Below are 22753 nucleotides of genomic sequence, written 5' to 3'. Positions count from 1 at the left end.
TGCCAATCAAACCGTCATCTCATCCCGCAAAAAATGAGACCCTACTCAAGATAATCGCCCAAAAACTGAAAAAACTATGGCTCTTAGACTATGGAGACACTAAAACATTTTTTTGGTTTTAAAAATGAAGTTATTGTATAAAACTTACATAAATAAAAAAAAATGTATACATATTAGGTATCGCCGCGTCCGTGACAACCTGCTCTATAAAATTACCACATGATCTAACCTGTCAGATGAATGTTGTAAATAACAAAAAAAAAAAACGTGCCAAAAAAGCTATTTCTTGTTACCTTGCTGCACAAAAAGTGTAATATAGAGCAACCAAAAATCATATGTACCCTAAACTAGTACCAACAATACTGCCACCCTATCCCGTAGTTTCTAAAATGGAGTCACTTTTTTGGAGTTTCTACTCTAGGGGTGCATCAGGGGGGCTTCAAATGGGACATGGTGTCAAAAAAACCAGTCCAGCAAAATCTGCCTTCCAAAAACCATATGGCATTCCTTTCCTTCTGCGCCCTGCCGTGTGCCCGTACAGCGGTTTACGAACACATATTAGGTGTTTCTGTAAACTACAGAATCAGGGCCATAAATAATGAGTTTTGTTTGGCTGTTAACCCTTGCTTTGTAACTGGAAAAAAAATATTAAAATGGAAAATCTGCCAAAAATTTGAAATTTTGAAATTGTGTCTCTATTTTCCATAAAATCTTGTGCAACACCTAAAGGGTTAACAACGTTTGTAAAATCAGTTTTGAATACCTTGAGGGGTGTAGTTTCTTAGATGGGGTCACTTTTATGGAGTTTCTACTCTAGGGGTGCATCAGGGGGGCTTCAAATGGGACATGGTGTCAAAAAAACAGTCCAGCAAAATCAGCCTTCCAAAAACCAAACGGCGCACCTTTCACTCTACGCCCTACTGTGTGCCCGTACAGTAGTTTACGGCCACATATGGGGTGTTTCTGTAAACAGCAGAGTCAGGGCAATAAAGATACAGTCTTGTTTGGCTGTTAACCCTTGCTTTGTTAGTGTAAAAAATGGGTTAAAATTGAAAATTAGGCAAAAGAATGAAATTCTCAAATTTCATCCCCATTTGCCAATAACTCTTGTGCAACACCTAAAGGGTTAACGACGTATGTAAAATCAGTTTTGAATACCTTGAGGGGTGTAGTTTCTTAGATGGGGTCACTTTTAGGGAGTTTCTCCTCTAGGGGTGCATCAGGGGGCTTCAAATGGGACATGGTGTCAAAAAACCAGTCCATAAAAATCAGCCTTCCAAAAACCATACGGCGCACCTTTCACTCTACGCCCCGCTGTGTGGCCATACAGTAGTTTACGGCCACATATTGGGTGTTTCTGTAGACGGCAGAGTCAGGGCAATAAAGATACAATCTTGTTTGGCTGTTAACCCTTGCTTTGTTAGTGGAAAAAATGGGTTAAAATGAAAAATTAGACAAAAAAATGAAATTCTCAAATTTCCTCCCCATTTGCCAATAACTCTTGTGCAACACCTAAAGGGTTAACAATGTATGCAAAATCAGTTTTGAATACCTTGAGGGGTGTAGTTTCTTAGATGGGGTAATTTTTGGGTGGTTTCTATTATGTAAGCCTCGCAAAGTGACTTCAGAGCTGTAGTGGTCCCTAAAAATTGAGTTTTTGTAAATTTCTGAAAAATTTCAAGATTTGCTTCTAAACTTCTAAGCCTTATAACTTCCCCAAAAAATAAAATATCATTCCCAAAACAATTCAAACATGAAGTAGACATATGGGGAATGTAAAGTCATCACAATTTTTGGGGGTATTACTATGTATTACAGAAGTAGAGAAACTGAAACTTTGAAATTTTTCAAATTTTTTCAAATTTTTGGTAAATTAGGTATTTTTTTGTGCAAAAAAAATAATTTTTTTGACTTCATTTTACCAGTGTCATGAAGTACAATATGTGACGAAAAAACAATCTCAGAACGGCCTGGATAAGTCAAAGCGTTTTAAAGTTATGAGCACTTAAAGTGACACTGGTCAGATTTGCAAAAAATGGCCTGGTCCTTAAGGTGAAAATGAGCCCGGTCCTTAAGGGGTTAAAGGGGTTGTCTGCTTTTTTTATATTGATGTCCTATCCTCGGGATAGGTCATCAATATCAGATCGGGAGGGGGGCGACTCCCGGCTCTCCCGCTGATCTGCTGCCTTCTGTTTACCTTGCTCACTCTCGACATCGCCGTTGTGAGCAGTTCTAATTACAGCTCAGCCGCCCCATTCACTTTTATGGGAGGGCTCTTTCCTGTTCAAGTCAACAGGACTGAGCCCTCCCGTAAAAAGTGAATCGGACAGCTGAGAATTGCACCTGCTCACTGCTGCGATGTCAACATCCTCAGAATACAGTAGGCCATCAATATAAAAAAAAGCAGACAACCCCTTTTAATTAGAACTAATCCTTTTTAAGGAATGGGTCACCCAAAAAAAAAGCTGAGTACGGGAGTAAGTGGCAGTCGTGTGGCTTGGGCTCACCATGGGCAGTAGCTATTGCTGAGGGAATAGTCTGGTGAGTCCCCAATGGGAAATTAAGAATTTCAAGGCACATCAAAAAGCAATGGGCAAGCCTCTTCTACCAGCCACAGCAGAGGGCTTCAATGAACGGAGGTGCAGAGCAGGTATTTTAACATGAGTTGTCTAATATGTACAGCAGTGATCCGTATGAGGACCTTGTATATACTGGTATATTCAGTACATTATAATACTATGGGAATATAATACGTAGCAGAAACAGGGTCTTTATATGCTGTGACAATGACAGGGTAATGCCAGCACATTACCATCCCCCATAAGGATCCGGTTTATAACATATTATTCTTCAAGGTGTGATTTCTTATGAAAGTCAAGTAAAAACTAGACATAAATCGCAGTAATCACATACAGAATCTGTAAGAGACAGGAGGCTGCCAGAGGGCAGGGAGTGGGATTTACAGAATATGGATGATACTGTATGATCATTGGACAAAGGGAAGCTGGATCGTGATATAAGAAATATGGTTCTTTGCCTCCACGTGTGCTCTTAACATGCTGGAGTCCTCTGCCACCTTGGAAAACAACCTCCTATATCAGCCTACAATACACAGCTTACAGGGGACCGTGTAATGAGAGTAGTTGAGACGGTTATTAAGGCTCCATGCAGGAGCAAAGGACGGGATCAGATCAGAAAATTCTCTCCTAAAGAAGACTTTGTTTTTACAAAGACGAGATGTAATCTCATCCTTGGCCCTAAATATAAGGGCCGGACATGGAGTAAATTTGATACCTGTCTAATAAGCTACCCTTTAAATAGATTTCCCACCTTCGGATTCGCATTCTGCAACTAAAAAAGGCAGCAATGATTAGATATGTTTTTTTTCATCATGAGCTACTGATACAGTTGCATCATGGATGCTGCAGACGTGTGTTACGTGCAAGTTGAAATAGACAAGCTCAACCAGGTGATATGAACATATTTGGCAGCTATATGATGTACTGATCCCTGTATTATGGGGTCAATCAAGTTCTCTTATTTGAGGAGGGTTTATTATACAGCCCCCAGCACTCAAACCTGCAGTTACCCTTCAGCACAGCATGTTCTGTACGTTCTCCTCCCCACAACCCCCCAAATAAACTCCACTCGTTCCTCTCAGACTATTGATCATGCACCTTTTCTGCCCAGAGCCACAACACACAGATTCCTCCTTCCCACCTCATACCACCTGGACCACAGCTTTACCTTACACTAAACCATAGTTATGTAGCTGCCCCTCCCTGGTCTGGAACGGACTGCCAGGAACACAAGCGGGTCTTTCTTATGATGCTGTATTCCTCGACTCCAGTCTGGGATACTCTTTATGGCATATATAATTAAGAGGTGGGATGTACTGAAGTGCAGCTCAGCCTGGGTACACCTCCATACTATATTTAAGACCTAATTTTGGCTTCCATCTGCTCGGAAAGTCTACATTTAGACCAACTAATCTAATTCCGATCAATAGTAAATAACAGTGGGAACGAGTATCAGGTTCATGAGGGCTAGAAAGGAAAGGGAAAGGTTCCAGGTAGAAATATATTTATTTTAAGAGGGTAATAAGGTTTATTTTTGTAACAGGTCGGCTCAGTGGTCTGAGGTGTTTACTGGAACATTTCTGCACTTAGAACCCACGAAAAAAGTAAAAGTGACTGGATGGGAAGTAGGAAGGTCATCCAGTTACATCTGGTTAACACTTAAGGTGGCCATACACCAATGTCTGGAGGATCAGCTGGGTTTGTTTTGGATTGCCAACCAGCTGTCTACCTAAATCACAGACATTTTTGGAAATCTTTGGATAATTGCTTTGTGCAGCAGAATCTCTTGTATCACTTAATCCTTTTCAGGCACTTACCGGTGGCATTCGTGCCATATCCATTCATGGCGTCCACTCTTGGGTCGGAAATCAGCTTGTCCATTGTTGTGTATCTGCGAGCTAAAACGCAGGAGGCGGCGATAACCTGTGGTATAACTGGTGCGGTCAGCGGTGGAGGAGAGGCATTGCTCTTCATGTGCACATTGAAGCATCATCATGGGTCGGTCCTCCAGGTATGTGGTCTGATGAACCAGTTGAGCATTTAAGACGAGATCTGGGGCAGCTATTGGGGAGAACAGTAGCTAGTATCAGTACTTGAGCTACATCATGACTTGTACACGGCATAGAGATGCTGAATACCTACTCTCTGCGCAAGCTACTCCAGCAGCAAAACGCCCTCCACCTTTGGGACAGTTGATGTTGGGTCCATCATGTCTACAATGTGCCAGAGACATCTCCGTGCCTGAACATTTTACACCACTCATGATGACGTCATCTGCTGTGATATCTCCCTGCCAGTACCATGTTTCCTGGAGAGAGAAGAGAATGGAGCTTGTGAAAGTGGATCTTAAAATGGTTTCCCTTTGTAACTGAAGAAACCACCATTTGGCACCAGTGGACCACTACAATAACAGGGATATTATTATTATGCCAGTGGACCACAAAATAATGTAGAAAATTACAATATCACTCCTCATGGTTACAGAAATGTTGATCCTCTGGAAAAGTCTACAAGTACGGTTACTAGGCACTGCTGTTGCTAGCTTATTCATTGTAAGTAGGCTCTGTATGTGAAACTAAATAGTTGGCATGCAAGGAAGTCAAGAAATTCATCTGGAACCATCAATATCAGTATGAAGCCAGAATGGTGACATTGCATGAGAAGTGAAATAACGTAATTAGCTGTAATAATCCCACTGAGTCAAAGCAGTTAAATAAGTGACTGTTGTGACTTTATCTAAAATAGATTGGAAAATTAAAACCAGCAATGGCATCATCCTGCCAATGCCTATGTTTATCTCATGTGCACCAGTTAGTATTCAGTGCTTACCTGGAATGCGTGGCTGGCAAAACCCAGTCCTAGCTGCTTGCACACAATCATGGCCTCCATAGTGCCCCAGCCATCACTACACACAGTGCCCCATTTCAGTGTGCCATTACGTTCCATTAGCACCTCAACCCGTCCCTCGTAGGAGTTACGGCCACCATTCAGTCGGATCTGTGTAAAAATACAATCATGAATGGGGAATATGCAAATGGCAGAATGCAGTTTTCACTTTTATGGTCACTACCTAGATTTGCTTTCTTTGAGAAAATTACCAAGATTTGCCATGTTCTCGCATTTCAGTGAGTTAACACTAGGGCTACAGTGTTAAGACAAGTGCACTGACCATAATGTGCCATCATTCTTTGGTCATTGAAGGTTACATAGCCAGGATATAAAGCAAACTGTCAGACACGGACATCATGTACAGTCGTGGCCAAAAGTTTTGAGAATTACATAAATATTGGAAAAGTTGCTGCTTAAGTTTTTATAATAGCAATTTGCATATACTCCAGAATGTTATGAAGAGTGATCAGATGAATTGCATAGTCCTTCTTTGCCATGAAAATTAACTTAATCCCCAAAAAAACTTTCCACTGCATTTCATTGCTGTCATTAAAGGACCTGCTGAGATCATTTCAGTAATCGTCTTGTTAACTCAGGTGAGAATGTTGACGAGCACAAGGCTGGAGATCATTATGTCAGGCTGATTGGGTTAAAATGGCAGACTTGACATGTTAAAAGGAGGGTGATGCTTGAAATCATTGTTCTTCCATTGTTAACCATAGTGACCTGCCAAGAAACGTGTGCAGCCATCATTGTGTTGCATAAAAATGGCTTCACAGGCAAGGATATTGTGGCTACTAAGATTGCACCTCAATCAACAATTTATAGGATCAAGAACTTCAAAGAAAGAGGTTCAATTCTTGTTAAGGAGCTTCAGGGCGTCCAAGAAAGTCCAGCAAGCGCCAGGATCGTCTCCTAAAGAGGATTTAGCTGCGGGAGCGGAGTGCCAATTTTGCCCAAAAACACAGCCATGAATAAAGAATGGCACCAAAACACCCTTCAACAGCAACTTCTTCTAACAATCCAACAACAGTTTGGTGAAGAACAATGCATTTTCCAGCACGATGGAGCACCGTGCCATAAGGCAAAAGTGATAACTAAGTGGCTTGGGGACCAAAACGTTGACATTTTGGGTCCATGGCCTGGAAACTCCCCAGATCTTAATCCCATTGAGAACTTGTGGTCAATCCTCAAGAGGCGGGTGGACAAACAAAAACCCACTAAGGCTACTTTCACACTAGCGTTCAGAGCGGGTCCGTCTGGTGTTTGCACAGACGGATCCGCTCCTATAATGCAGACGTTTGGATCCGTTCAGAACGGATCCGTCTGCATTATAGTTTAAAAAAATTTCTAAGTGTGAAAGTAGTTTAGACGGATCCGTCCAGACTTTACATTGAAAGTCAATGGGGGACGGATCCGTTTGAAAATATAGCCATATTGGTCAACTTCAAACGGATCCGTCCCCATTGACTTACATTGTAAGTCTGGACGGATCCGTTTGCCTCCGCACGGCCAGGCGGACACCCAAACGCTGCAAGCAGCGTTCAGGTGTCCGCTTGCTGAGCGGAGCGGAGGCTGAACGCTGCCAGACTGATGCATTCTGAGCGGATCCGCGTCCACTCAGAATGCATTAGAGCTGGACGGATGCGTTCGGGGCCACTTGTGAGAGCCTTCAAACGGAGCTCACAAGCGGAGCCCCGACGCTAGTGTGAAAGTAGCCTAATTCTGACAAACTCCAAGAAGTGATTATGAAAGAATGGGTTGCTATCAGTCAGGAATTGGCCCAGAAGTTGATTGAGAGCATGCCCAGTCGAATTGCAGAGGTCCTGAAAAAGAAGGGCCAACACTGCAAATACTGACTCTTAGCATAAATGTCATGTAATTGTCGATAAAAGCCTTTGAAACGTATGAAGTGCGTGTAATTATATTTCACTACATCACAGAAACAACTGAAACAAAGATCTAAAAGCAGTTTAGCAGCAAACTTTGTGAAAACTAATATTTGTGTCATTCTCAAAACTTTTGGCCACGACTGTACAATGGACAGTGGCATACAACCTAGGAACCATTTGGTAGGTTTATCATATGGATGCCATGTTCTAGGAGTGACATCATTGTATGATCTCACTATCAGGTATACCACCTGAGTACTGTCCTAGTGTACTATAGCTGGACTGAAATCCTTTGAGTGGCTGTACCGTGTTTATCCTCATAAAGGAAAACCCAGTATGTCAACAGTGATGGCATCTCTAAGAAGGGACTCCCCCATTGCAGTATTGTCCATCTTTATCTCACCTGGTTTTGAAATCCCATGGCTGGAACATTACACCTAACTGCAGCATCCTCCTCGTGGCTGCAACCCGTGGAGTGAGTATTAAATTTGCAGTCTATAATTGACTTTTCAAAACCAGTGCATTTGATCTCACTCATATGGATGTGACCCATTCCTAAGAAGAAACGAATCACAGCCTGTGTCACTTTTGTTATCCTTGCATTATACAGTAGGTATTACATCACTGTTTACTCTCTTATATTACCTTGCCCCAACTGAGCTCCCACCAAGGCCTCTTTGGCACTTCCAAACCCAAGTTCCCTGCAGACCACACTGGCAGAGACTAAGTTCCATTGATCATCACAAATTGTTCCCCACTCGTTATTCTTCAGGACCTCAACTCGTCCTTCCCCAATATTGGCTCCGCCTCTCAGACGTACCAGTGGTTGCTATAAAGTAAAGTTAAAATAAGACCCGAAGTGAGACATACGACATATACCCATAATAAAATGACCACCTCACTTAATGAACTTATTGTATATAAAGTAAAGATGTTCCATCTAACCACTTGTGATTTTCTATTTGATGTGGCCAACGACAACCTAAAGTTGGCACTGCTTATACTGGTATTGTTTATGTAGAGCACCTTGCTTTTTACTTATGGGGAGCACCCTGATGACACTTTATGGGGGGCAGACTAGCACTGTTAGGCACTATGGTTGTTGCTTTATATGTGTGGCCTGTTCTCATCTTTACAATAAGTGCAAACCATCTCAGGTCTCCTTAAAAATAAAAAAAAAGTAGTCAAGAATGGTCTATGTAGTAGATAGGGCAGTAGTGTGGTTTAGGTATTATTAGACTGACTTTGATGCAGTGATGATCCCTTCATGCACATGTCAAATATGCATTGGAATGTATGTCTGTCTTCAACGTAGGGCCCTCCTAAGAGTAATGGGTGATGGAAAGAGTTCCTACACAGAGTTACAACATCTCGTGGTTTGGTAATGGTGGTCTAGGGACTCGATCGAGTTCATTCAGGGCTGATACCTGTCTTTTCCATGTCATTATTGTGTTGGTCGTACCTCCTGACGGAATGCTTTGCGGAAGCCGCTGGCTGGACTCGGGGCGAAGGCTCTTCCAGGAGTACAGCTAACAACAGCGGGAGCTCCATCTGAGCAAGTCTGGTTAGTGGTAGTATTTGGGGTAAGTATTCCTCCCACTATGCAGGTGGAGAAATGCGCCTCATTTCCGGTGCAGTTAGCTGAGAATTGCCAATAGTTGTGTTTTCTACGAGTTGCAAATATCCTGGAGAAAAATGTAGTTTAATTAGTGAAAGGCTAAGCATTAGTGCCTAACATGTCTAAACGCATCACAGCTATAAGCCCTGAAAACAGGTTTATTGAGATTATTGGGCTGATTACACAAGATAAAATTAAAGAATCTGATTGGTCATTCTGGCTTTTATAGTCGCGTTTTATACATACATAATTCTCGCACAGAAAAGCGCTAATGTATTTCATAAAGTCTTGGAAGATGGATGCTGCAATACCAGTTATGAACAGCAGTAAGGAACATCAACTACATTCTACTGATTGTTTGTAGTCTCTTCTTAGTTAGGTTTAGAGACCCGTCACCTGCACAGTGGCAGCTCCGAAGCCAAAGATGACCCTCTGCCCTTGCTCTACTAATCAGAGCAGCGGGGAAGGCAGGAATTTGGCAGGGCTGGGCTAAATTTCTGGCCCTGCCAACCTAGTAGCAGATGGGCGCTTCTTCAACTGCAGAGACAGCCCCTCACAGGTGAAGTCCTGCTGATGAAACAAATAAATGTATTCGAATCAGGGTCAGACTGGCCCACCAGAGTACCAAAGGATCCTCAGGTTGGTCCAATCTGTGAAGCCATAATGGGCCCCAAAGGTCCAAGAGAAAAATTGCATTTGGATCTGCCTTTGGAGCCAATTACTAAACACTAAGTTCTCTGTCTTAGGTTGTAAATCGGTTAGACTTTCCTGATGATATAGGTGTTGGGACCTGAGAGTAATTTCCTCTGGTGGGCCCAAGGAACCCCGTTCTGACGCTGCTCAGAAACATTACAAAACAGATGTGTTTAATGGAGACATGGGCCTCTATTGAAGCATGTTTTGTCTAGTTTGTGTTCCTTACTCCACCTTTTCTCTATATTTGTCTTGTTTCCTGGTAAAAATGATTCCCTCGTGGAAGTAAAGAAAAACATGGTGTGAAAGCACCCTTATAGTGACTTGTATATGAGAATTTAGGAGTTTTTCTGCAGTTCTTTAGAAAACTAGAGCTCAGAAAACACTTTCTTCCATTTATGTGAGGACAGCCCACTTACTTGTACACCTTCTGGTTGTATTTCCTCTCTCCGGGGAAGCCGAACATGCCACATATTACTCTGCTGTTCTTCTGGGTCCACTGGGTGTCACACACCTGCTTCCATGTGCCATCTACCTTGACTTCTAGATAGCCCTCTGTTACAGGCACGCGTTTTCGGTACGTGGCCAGAATTGCACGTATACGTACATCTTCAACCTGGATATGCATCTCCTGCCATGAAAGACATATTTCATGCACCCAACATAAACATGATGATCTGTAAATTATACTCTCATTAGACTAATGAGTGTAGTACATTGCAATGGCAATTTTACCATTATTATATTCAATTATTGGTCAATTAATATAAAGCCTTCAACCAGGTCAGCATTTTCTGGTCTGGATTATAAAGGAACTAAGAATATCCAGGGGGTTCATGAATTAATAATTTTACATCTGAAAATTAGTATAAAATGCTCTATATACAGTGAAGCCTACCTCTTTCAGAAAACCACTCCATGTGGACTTGATCGTATGCACCATAAACAAATGCACCATTTCTCCATTTAGAGCAATCCATTATTACTAGAACGATACCTCCAAAATAAACTGATCGCAGGGTCTTGCAATCACTAACAGCAAGTGCTCAATTTCCCTGCAGCGCCACCACAGGCGAAATGAACCATTATAGGATGGCAAGTGAAATCAACGTATTTACTATACAGACACGCCGGCTCCTCCAGAGATGCTCTTTGTAGCCATTTTCCCCTCCTCTCCAGTGTGAGGAGATGTCCCTCGTTATGTCATAATAGAGTATACAAACTACAATTTCATAGATCAAAAGGTATAGAGCACTGGGTCAAGGATATTTAGGAGGACTACAATTTGTCATGAGGTAAATAGACCGTACTGAGGCTTGGATGGTTTCATCTGATATACCAGTGGGTCAAGAATATTTAGGAGGACTACAATGTGCATTGAGGTAAATGGACAGTAATGACGCTGAGGCTTGGATGGTCTCATCTGATGTACCAGTGAGTCAAGAAGTTTAGGAGGACTACAACATGCCTTGAGGTAAATGGACAGTACTGAGGCTGATGCTTGGATAGTCTCATCTGATGTACCAGTAGGTCAAGAATATTTAGGAGAAATATACTGTAGGATGAGGTAAATGGACAGTACTGAGGCTTCGACGGTCTCACCATCAGTAAGACACAGGATGAAGTAAAGCATGTTGTATTTGCCATTTAAAAAGAGTGTTAGCTCAGCAGTCTAGGAAAGTGTGAGGGATAACAGTACTCTCTTACATCTCATCCCACACACCCAGAGTGAGTCACAGCCAGTGCTCCACAGTACGTGACTACAGCAGAATGAAGGAGGAGGCTGTGTCCTATAGGGGCTGTCTGCCAGATGTGTGTTTAACCCCACAGGACCTATATTGACACAGATGTAATGTATTTTATAGATGGCTCTTTTCATCATAAAGACAACTATTTAAAACTGGACACAATTCAATATTCTGAGATATATATATCTTCCACTCCAATACGCTGGAGATCCTTTTACCATCTGGGCCCACATACAGATACAATGGAAGTACACATAAAGAGACAATGGGTCTGCAACTCCTACACTATTATACACTATATAATGTCCATGTGGTATGCTGATATAATCACAATTTACAGAGCAATCCCAGTAACAAGATGAATACTAGCTTTCATATTCTTTGCAGTGGCGTGTCATCACATATAACGTAATATTGGCATTATATAGTAGGCCCAAGAAAAAAAAATTTGCACCAGGACGAGGGGTAAACAAAGAGAGGAGGGCGCTTAATGGCAGTAACTGCCTCTGTGCTTGATTATTGCACCAAAATAAGGCCCTAGTTCCTCTGCGTAGGCCCACAGTGCCTATAGGTATGGGATCAATAAAGACTGTTCCGTCTATTCAAGGGTCCCATAGCTTCTATATTTGCTGCCTCTATGGTAGGTACAGTATATCCACGCTTCAAGATATGCCTCTACTTATCACCAGAAAACATAACTACCATCATAGGGACATAGTTAATACGGTTGAAAAAAGACATGCGTCCATCAAGTTCAACCATGGGATAGTGAGACTCAGATTTCTACACATTTTCATAAGCATTAATGTCATTTACTTTTAAGAATTCATCTAAACCCTTTTTAAAACTATCCATTGTCACTGCTGTGACCACGTCCTGAGGAAGTCTTTTCCACAGATTCACAGTTCTTACAGTAAAGAAGCTTTGACGCTTCTGGAGACTGAACTTTTTCTTCTCCAGTCGGAGGCAGTGCCCCCTTGTCTTTTGAGAGCATTTTACATGGAACAGTTTTTCACCGTATTTTTTGTATGGCCCATTTATATATTTGTATAGGTTAATCATGTCCCCCCTTAGACGTCTCTTCTCAAGACTAAATAAATTTAATTTATCTTCATGCCCCTTATCAGTTTAGTCGCTCTCCTTTGTACATTTTCAGCTCTAGTGCATCTTTTCTATGGACTGGTGCCCAGAACTGAACTGCATACTCCAGATGAGGCCGCATCAACGCTTTGTAAAGTGTCAATATTACATCCCTGTCCCGCAAGTGTCCATGCCTTGTTTAATGCATTATATTATCCCGGTAGCCTTAGAAGCAGCTGATTGACATTGTATGCTGTTATGTAATCTACGATCTACAAGGACACCCAAATCCTTCTCTACAAGTGACTCTCCCAGTGTTACCCCCCTGGGACATATGAAGCACAGAGATTATTACTACCAAGATGCAGAACTTTACATTTATCCACATTGAACCATTTGCCAAGTTGATGCCCAATCACTCAGAGTGATTTCTTATAGTCACCATAAATGCCCTAGTAGAAGCTCCATAGATTAGTATTGAAAGTCAACAGTGACAATCCATGTGCCTCCTGCCTTTCCACGATGGGTAAAGAGTAGTGTTGCGCGAGCATGCTCGGCCGAACACCATTTTGACTCGAGCACCGCGATGCTCGGCACATCTCGGTGTTCGGTTGAACACTGAGTGTGCTCGAGCGCGATGCTCAAGTCTCCTCCCTGCATGTTTGTTGGCAGCTACGCAGCCAATAAACGTGCAGGGAAGTACTGGCACTCACACTAATGCTGTAGCCATGTTGGTTACTGGCATTACAGTGATTGGCTGGCCGGTACGCGTCATCGAGTGCTATATAGCCCCCGATGACATGTGGTTCGGCTCAGTCTTAGTCAGGGAGAGCTGCAGCAGAAGGGACAGATAGTGTAGGGACAGGAATTTTTTATTTTTTTTGGCAGGGTTTAGTGTTGAAAGGTGTCAGAGACCCAAAAGTCCTTTTAAGGACTATTGTTTTATCTGGCTGCAATATATATTATTAGCTCAACCTGCGCTAAATTGCGTGCAATTGTTTGGCCGCTGCTGACAGTGACACAACCTCTGCTACATCTGTTGTGTTACATTTGCGCATCCTAAATATCTGTGACATTCAGCGCAATTGTTTGGCCGCTGGTGACAGCGACATTACCTGCGCTACATCTCCTGTATAACGTTTACGCATCCTAAATATCTGTGACATTCAGTGTAATTTATTTGCGCATACACTTACAAAACCTGCGCTACTGTACGTGTGACATACCGTACTTGCAAGCATATATACCATTTATTATGCTCAAGGCGAGCAGTAAGGGACGGGGAAGTGGCCGTACTGCTGATGGTGCACGCAGAGGCCGTGGCCCTGGGCGCGGTGAAACTGTCTTCTGCCAGAGCACAAGAAACACACTTATCCATGATACCTAGCTTCATGTCCCAGTTTGCAGGGCGGCGCAGGACACCACTCTCAAAGTCACACCCGTGCGACCAGGTAGTCGGTTGGATTGCAGCAGATAATGCTTCCAGTCGGTTAAGCACCACCCTGTCTTCCACAAATTCCAGTCTCAGTAGCCAAGAGTCTGGTCAATAGAATCCTCACCCTGATCCTCCTTCCTTCCACCATGGAGATTCTTGGCAAACAAGTAATCTCACACTTGGATATTCCGAGGACCTCTTTTCATCGCCATTCCTTGATTTGGGTCTCTCGCCAAGCCCGCTTGAAGAGGGACATGAGATCTTGTGCACTGATTCCCAAACTCTTGAGCATCCACAGTCAGAAGAAGATGACGGTGGGGAACGGCAATTAGTGTTTCACGAGGTGGCTGATAAGACACCGTTGCCAATAAGTCAACGGCAATTAGTGTCTCAAGAGGTTGAGGATGAGACACAGTTTTCAATAATTGAGGTTTTTGTTAGGTCAACAAGTCAGGAGGATGACCAGAGTGAGGAAGAGGAGGTTGTGGACGATGAAATCACTGACCCAACCTGGGAAAGGGATTCCACAGTCTGGCGTTTTTTTGAGGAAAGTGCAGACGATGAAAGAATTGTCATTTGCAACTTGTGTCGTATCAAAATGAGCAGGGGCAGGAACTCTAGCAACATCACCAGCATGATCCGCCACATGGCATCAAAGCACCCTAATACGTGGGCCTGAACGCCTGGGTCCACAATCAGTGTCTGCGGGTCACACTACTGTCTCTTCTTCCCCTGTGCTACGTGCTGGCCAATCCCCTGTCCAAGACGCAGGCCCGGATGCCTCCTGCCCTGCACCTGGACCTTCGCAAGCACCATCAGCTAGCACATCCACTTCTGTGTCCCAGTGCAGCACAGATGTCCATACGACAGGCCTTTAAACGAAAGCGCAAATACCCAGCCACCCACCCACAGCTCATAGCACTAAATGCGCACCTTTCCAAATTGCTGGCCCTGGAAATGTTGCCATTTAGGCTTGTGGACACTGATGCTTTCCGCAGCCTAATGAAGGCGGCCATCCCTTGTTACTCAGTCCCCAGCCGCCACTATTTTTCCCAGTGTGCTGTACCCGCCTTACACCAGCATGTGTCCCATAACATCACCCGTGCCCTGACCAACGCAGTTATTGGGAAGGTGCACTTAACGACTGACACATAGACAAGTGCTTGTGGCCAGGGAAGCTACATTTCCCTGACAGCACACTGGGTGAACATTGTGGAGGCCGGGAGCGAGTCGTACCCTGGGATGGCACGGGTGCTACCGACGCCAAGGATTGCGGGCCCTACTTCCATCAGGATTTCCGCCACCACCTACATTAGTGGCTGCAACCCCCCGCCCCCCTCCTCCTCCTCCTCCACCTCCACTTCCACCTCAGAATTCTCATCTTGAACCCCCTGTCAGCCATCAGTCAGTAGCTGGAAGCAGTGTAGCACTACAGTGGGGAAGCGGTTACAGGCCGTGCTGAAACTAATTTGTTTAAGTGACAAACAGCACACCACCGCAGAGCTGTGGCAGGGTATAAGGGACCAGACTGAGCTGTGGCTCTCGCCACTCAACCTACAACCAGGCATAGTTGTGTCTGATAATGACTTGGTGTAGGCTTTGGAGCTCGACAAGCTCACACACATCCCATGCCTAGCCCATGTGTTCAACTTAGTGGTTCAGCGGTTTCTCAAAACCTACCCCAAGCGACGGGTGGGCATGGATGTCTGACCTCTGTGAGGTTTTACGCAACTTTGACGAATCAACACAGATGGTGAGCGACGATGCCGCTATTATCAGCGTAACCATCCCACTTCTGTGTCTACTGAAACGCTCGCTGCTCTCAATGAAGGCGGACGCTTTGCCTGTGGAAGAAGTGGAAATGGGGGAAGACATTACACAGGGTGATAGCCAGACCACCCTCAGTTCATCTTCTCAGCGCGATTTGGATGATGAGGAGGAGGAGCAGGAGACGGTTGCCTCTTCTACAGAGGGTAGTAGCCATAGCAGGTTTATTCCATCTGTTCAGCGTGGATGGGCAGAAGAGGATGAGGAGATTGAGAGTCATCCTCCTGATGAGGACAGCGAAGTCTTGTCTGTTGGGACTCTAGCACACTTTATGTTATGCTGCCTTTCCCGTGACCTTCGCGTTATACGCATTTTGGCCAACACCGATTACTGGTTGTTCACCCTTCTTGACTCCCGCTACAAAGAGAACTTCTCATCTCTCATTCCTGTGGTGGAGAGGACGAGCAAAATGGTGCAATACCAGAAGGTCCTTGTGGAAAAATAGCTTTTATAATTTCCAGTTGACAACGCTGGCAGCAAAGTAAGTAGTTCCTTGGGCAACCGAGGGGAACACACAGCAGTTCCAACAGAGGCAAGGCAACACTCTCCAAGGCCTGGGACAGTTTTATGACACCCCACCAGCACCCTCACCCTGATGCGCGGCCTACTGTCACAACGAGGGAAAAGTTTTGGAAGATGGTGAAGGAGTACATAGCAGGTCGTGTCAGCGTCCTCAATGATCCCTCTGTGCCTTACAACTATTGGGTGTCCAAGCTGGACATGTGGCACAAACTGGCGCTCTATGCCTTGGAGGTGCTGGCCTGCCCTGCCACCAGCGCTTTGTCAGAGCGGGTATTTAGTGCTGCTGGGGGCATAATAACTGATAAGCGTATCCGCCTGTCAACTGAACAAGGTGACCTGTTGACTCTTATAAAAATGAACAAGGCCTGGATTGCCCCTGACTTCTCTACTCCACCAGAGGAAAGCGGCTGAACATAAAGGAACTTTAAATGTGGCTTTTATGGTGTATTGAATACACTGTATTCCCATGTAGTGATGGCCAGTTCGCCCACGAACACATGCGGGCTGCCATCTTAACTCACAAGTCCAGTGAGGCACAGGTAAGCCCTTACCTGCACCTGTGCTGCGAGCTGGTCTGAAACAAATGCGGTCACCGGGAGCAGGCAGTTCCGAGAACAGCCGCCGGGGGCCCTCATCGGACTGTTCTCGGAACTGCCTGCTCCCGGTGACCGCATTTGTTTCAGACCGGCTCGCAGCACAGGCACAGGTACGGGCTTACCTGTGCCTCGCAGGCCTTTTGAGTTAAGATGGCAGCCCGCATGTTTTCGCGGGCGAACTGGCCATCACTGTTCCCATGCACCCCTTCCACCACAAAAAAGGGTATATGGCTCAATCTTCCTTTTATCGTCCTTCTCCATCATATCCACATGTTTATTAGGCTGCCCTCGCCCCTAATGTTTTAGATGGTCAGATCAGAAGCAGGCCCTTGACCCTAATGTTTTAGATGGTCAGATCAGCAGCAGGCCCTCACCCTAATGTTTTAGATGGTCAGATCAGAAGCAGACCCTCGACCCTAATGTTTTAGAGGGTCACCAGCAGGCCATCAATCATAATTTTTCAAGGGTGTGTATGATGCCCTCCTTTATGTGTAATAAAGGCAGCCCTTTCACTTAGTGCATAGGCTTTATGAGTGTAGGAGTCCCACTACCTGAACAATTGTACCACAATGTGAATGAGGCCCTCCTTTTCCTTGTAATTTTTGGCAGCACTTGCACTTTATATCCAGGTAAATATACAGGAAAGAATGTTTCCTATCAATTTTTCCTCTAAAATCGATTTTATCTTCGGTTTTGTGCGTATTATTGTCAGTCTGTAAAAGTGGCGTACTGCTCGGACAACATCGTTCCCAGCAGCGACCTGCGAGTACAAGATGCATCCAGACATCCTCCCCATGCTGTTCCCGAACCATTTCAGTGGTGTTTCCATCAATTTCTGACCTTTTCCTGTGAACCAGACACCCTCCCCTCTTCAGAGCAGGGGGTGCTTGGTTTAATGCTCGGGTTCTCCTATTGACTTCCATTGTGCTCGGGTGCTCGGTAGCACCCTAGCACCCTAGCATCCCGAGGTGTTCTACTCGAGCACCCGAACACTTTGGTGCTCCATCAACACTAGTAAAGAGGCAAGATAAACTTTCCCCAGATATACATAGAAACAGCACCAGATGCTTTTACATGGAAAAAGAACTCGGGTAAACAGGGCTTATCTGTACTGAAAACATGTCAGATGAATAAATGACTCAAAATCAGGAGAAGAGCCTAAATATACTGTAAACCATTCTGTCGGTGTTGGGCTGTATACACACAGTGTGCAGATTGCCTGCTGTATATACCCTGGCTAGTCCTCTCAGCAAACACAGCTACTTCATGCAGAAGAGACACTGAACTTGTGACCCAGACGCTTCACACGACACCCAGACCAAGCACTTTGGGCACCAATACCAGGTTAAGACAGAGAGCGGCACAGCCTGGGCAGAGAGTAAACAGGGCTGAGTCTCCACTGGCAGGGGCACACCTAAAGCAAATCCCTCACATCATGGTCAAACTAATTATGGACATAAATAGGGAGATGTCTGCAGTGGGTAAAGTTGAAGGTCCATATTGGCACAAATAATAATTCCCTAAAATAACTGAGCAGGTCCTGATATATCTATAGAACGTATGGAGGTAGACAGCGCTTACAGTGAGAACTTTCTAACATCACATTATATTGGTTGATTGCTACATAAATATTTCCTGATTCTTTCTGGAACATAGATGCTTGGAGAGATCAGAGTGGCCCAGCGTGGGATTGTCTCAGCAGGATGTGTATATATAGCAGTAGGAATGTATACCGTACACTAGGTGTGATAGTTGTGCGCAAACACTAGCGCACACAGTGCAGCACTCTGCTGCCACCGCCTATGGTATCGATCAGCCTGGATATCCAGCGACTACAACGGCCAAGCCTGGTACATGAGGAATTAAAATAACTAACTGTATACCAAAAGTGTAGTGTATGAAAGGGGCATAGTATACGTGCTGATAAATGAATGATATAGAAATTGTACACACAAATTTATATATAGGCTGGTATAGGGAAAAAGTATACTAGGCTATAATATACCGTCATAAGAGGCTATAATTGTGTATACAAGGTATAAAAGATGTAATAACAAAATATAAGAGACATAATAATAACAAAGTATAAGAGACATAACCGCTTTATTACAGAACTATAATCTGGCTGGTATATCAGAGGGTCTACAGGCTATAATTGTGAATACAAGGTGGAAGATATATAATAACCGCTTTATTACAGAGCTATAATGACTGTGTATACAGGCTGGTATATGAGGGAAGTATAAATTTCTTAGTAGCTGAAATATGCGTCAGATGTAATTATCTACACAAACAGTTTTTTATGAAGGTTAAATAAAGGATCTTGTATACAGGCCGGGGTACGAGATTTACTCTGGGTGTGTAAGTAAGGTACATCATGATGGTGATTAATGGAAAACATGATATGACTAAGTGATTCATGTCACAGGCAGCTCTGTCCAGCCTTGTCTTCTGGTAAGTGTGACCAGTCCCTTCTGTCCAGCTGGATCTCCAAGGCACCAGCTGCCCTCTATATCAGAAGCATGCCTAGAAGAGAGGGGGACGGGGGGGCTGTGATGGTTCACATTGTCACATCCCACCATCTGGGGGGCTAGAGGACAGCCTCTTTTAGCAACCAAAAAAGCATGACCCCTTAGTCAAGCTTCTATCCTTCTATATTAATACTTATAGACAAGGGGAGTTCAACACAATTTCAGTCAGTCCTGGTAGAAAGAAGAGAGGACAACCTAAGATCTCCACTGTAGGGTCTATGTCCATCATATGTACGCAGTTCAGTTAGTGATACAGTGAAGACTATGCACAAATTCCGACACCCCACCATCCCTCCCCAACTAAACACTATTGCTCACCTCCAGCCTCTCCACCAAGGCATTGTCATATTTGAATCCAGGAATCCTACGGTCGCTGCACTGTACTCCCGCATCCTCGCTATGCTTACAGTCCGTCACTCCCCAACCATTGTGGGTGCACTCGGCGATGCTATTCTCCCTCCCGTTACAGTGCACGTTGTCCATCCAGATATGTCCTGTTGGAGACAGTAGGCATGGCCATATCAAATCATGGTGTAGCTTTATGGAGGACATGTAATAATCAACACATGTAGGAACCATTCCACTAGCCCACACTTATCAATGGACTATCACTGATGCACTCATATGGAGCTCAATGGCTTTAGGAGCTACAGTGGACTGCAACTTATATGTCCTTCAACCTACAGCCAGCTGTGTCCACTGGGATAGTCATACAACATTTCCAACTGATGTCTATGGAAAGGAAGCCAATTGCACTACCAGCAATAGATGCATGGATTAAAGGGGATCTCCAGGATTTTATTATTGATGGCCTGTTCAACACCCTTGCCGATCTGCTGTATGAAGATGCCACGGTACTCTATTATGAGCGCTTAGGCCTCTTCCTAGGCCATGTGATGTCTCGTTCATCGGTTATGTAATGTGGCCTAGGCGTAGCTCAGTCCCATTCATGTAAATGGCTCTGAGCTGCCATAACAAGCACAGCCGCCACCCAGTGAGCGATGCAGTGTTTGGTAAGTTTTGAGGAGGTCACGGTGCTCACCAGAGTTCCGGTGAGTGCTGCAGCATCCTCAAACAGCTGATCATGCCAGGAGTCAGACCACAACAAATGAAAATCCTGGAGAACTCCTTTAAGTACCCCTAGGCAGACAACTGGTGTGGATTTCTCAAGAATGATGATACAGAACTAGAAATTGATGGGAAATATCTGTTAGGCCTGAATGCAGAACCATGGGTGTAGCTATAGGGGGTAGATGGAGCAGTAGCTTCCAGACCCTGGGTGCCTGAGGGAGTCCAAATTCCATATGTCATACAAGCCACCAGTCTTATAAATGGCACATGGTAGGTGAGGGCCCAAGAGCTTTGCGTTACACCTTTGTGAAGAGCTTTCATAGGAACATTGGTCAGCCTAGAGCAGGGGTCCGCAACCTTCAACACTGTTGTGAAACTACAGTTCCCAGCATGCTCCATTAAAACTTCTATGGGAGTTCTGAGAAGAGCAGTGCAAGTATGCATGATAGGAGTTGTAGTTTTGCAACATCTGCAGTGCTGGAGGTCACCTACCCCTGGTCTAGAGGGTTAGGGTAATTAAAGTAGGACCCACACTGTTCCAGCTGGTTACTGAAAGACAACTTCTAATTATGTTACTAGAAGATGCTTACCTTCTCCTTTACCGTACTTGGAGCTGGGTGCCCATGAAATGGCCTCCACGTAGCCCAGGTCTCGACAGACTATGTGAGCCGCATACAAAGAGAAATCGTCATCGCAGACGGTGCCCCACTCTCCATTGTAAAAGACTTCCACTCTCCCCTCGTTATGCTTGCGCTTCTCTCCCGCCAGACGCACATGGATTTTGGATGGTGGTGGCTTACGTGGCTGTGTGGGTAGTGGCTCAGGGGCCTGTGGCTGGTAATATTCAGGATAATACTGCCAGTGTTCATATTGCCCCAATGTGGGTACAGTCAGAGTGAGGAAGAATAGGAATATGTGAGCCACCAGCATAGTTTAGGACAAAAGTAACTGTAGCGACACCTCACCTGTAAGGAAAGACAGAGAGTAGAGATGAGACCTATATAAGTACTCAGTTCACTGCACGTCAATGCGCAATGTGCTTACACATTCTCTGAGTGTCTTGCATCCATATAGCAGCTGCCCCCTGCAGCCTCGGTCCTTGAGGTCAGCACAGAGTATAAAAGTAGAGCTCTAAAAAGCTGTAGAGTTCCTCCGAGACACAAAAGAGGCGATTGCTAATACTTATATGGACTCTCCACTTAATAGAGCTATAAAGTATGTTATATTATATGTGCCACTAGATGGCGCTGTTCTATTGAAGGAAAAGTAGCACCCAGCATTTATGTTCACAGTTGGTACACTTAAAGGCGAATTCCACTTTTAGGGTACAGCCAAAATTTCAGGTTTCCTGATGAAGTTTTGAAAGCCAAAATATATAGTGGATCATAAAAGGAGAGAAAGTATAAGGGCAGATGTGACTTTTTATTTATTTATTTATTTATTTATTCACAACTGCTTTTGGATTCCAAAAATGCATCAGGAAACCGGACCGTGTGGGCGTACCCTTTGATTTCTCTGACATATTTTTGTGACGAGTCAGAAGATAATATCCATGATTCCCAGAATGAAGCGATCAGAAACTCCCTGATGTATCACACCCCCTCTGTGCTGTGTTGGACATGACAAACCTTTAACCACTGGCTGAGATTTGGGTTCTGTTGTCTTTTCTGTACTAAGAAGCTATGGGATTCCCCAGGGGCGTAGCTATAGGGGAAGCAGGTGCTTTGGGGCCCAAACTCAGAAGGGGCCCACCCAGGAAGAACGCTAAAAGATTTTATTGTCAGGGTCCACCCTACAGTATTATACAATCAATGACATCAGGGGTGCACCACCAATGAGGCCAGGTGAGGCAGCACCAGGTAGGGGCAAGAAGGGGGCAGCAGAAGGGCTATGGGCAATGATCGCTTTTATTGTGGCAAAGGGGTTAGGTTAAGAAATTGGCATGGGAGGGGGGGGGGCATTTCAGTTTTTGCCTCAGGCAGCAGAAAGGCTAGGTGCACCCCTAAATGACATTATATACAGTGACACTGTAGGAAACGGACGGACTGGCTGTCGGGCCTCGTCTAAGCGCGATCTTGACTAGCCTCAGGAGTGGGAGTTGCACAGGAATCGAGATTTCTGAAAAAGTTGCTGGGGGAGGGGGGCCCGTTCAAAAATTGGCTATGGGGCCCAGTCATTTCTAGTTACACCACTGGGATTCCCAGTTCATGGAAATGTTGGTTTCTGACATCTTACAGTAAAATATCAAATAATGACTAAAAGTGGAATTTCG

At 44.5% G+C, this 22753-nt stretch overlaps 1 protein-coding gene across 1 annotated transcript in view; it reads right to left on the bottom strand.

Annotated features, from left to right (window-relative positions):
• The window catches only part of LOXL2 (lysyl oxidase like 2), a 75855-nt gene that overhangs the window by 19428 nt on the left and 33674 nt on the right, over positions 1-22753 (bottom strand). The window contains exons 2-10 of the mRNA XM_040414545.1: positions 21072-21446; positions 19729-19904; positions 10091-10302; positions 8823-9045; positions 8006-8189; positions 7764-7915; positions 5409-5576; positions 4722-4887; positions 4397-4640 (exon numbers count right to left, since the gene is read on the bottom strand). Coding sequence (XP_040270479.1) covers positions 4397-4640; positions 4722-4887; positions 5409-5576; positions 7764-7915; positions 8006-8189; positions 8823-9045; positions 10091-10302; positions 19729-19904; positions 21072-21411 — 1865 coding nt within the window. The 5' untranslated portion in view covers positions 21412-21446. The remainder of the gene's footprint in view (positions 1-4396; positions 4641-4721; positions 4888-5408; positions 5577-7763; positions 7916-8005; positions 8190-8822; positions 9046-10090; positions 10303-19728; positions 19905-21071; positions 21447-22753) is intronic.

This window comes from Bufo bufo, chromosome 1, assembly GCF_905171765.1.
Source record: "Bufo bufo chromosome 1, aBufBuf1.1, whole genome shotgun sequence".
In the NCBI taxonomy this organism is placed as follows: domain Eukaryota; kingdom Metazoa; phylum Chordata; class Amphibia; order Anura; family Bufonidae; genus Bufo; species Bufo bufo.
The sequence above is the reverse complement of the archived record's forward strand: the minus strand, read 5'-3'. Positions and strand labels throughout refer to the sequence as shown.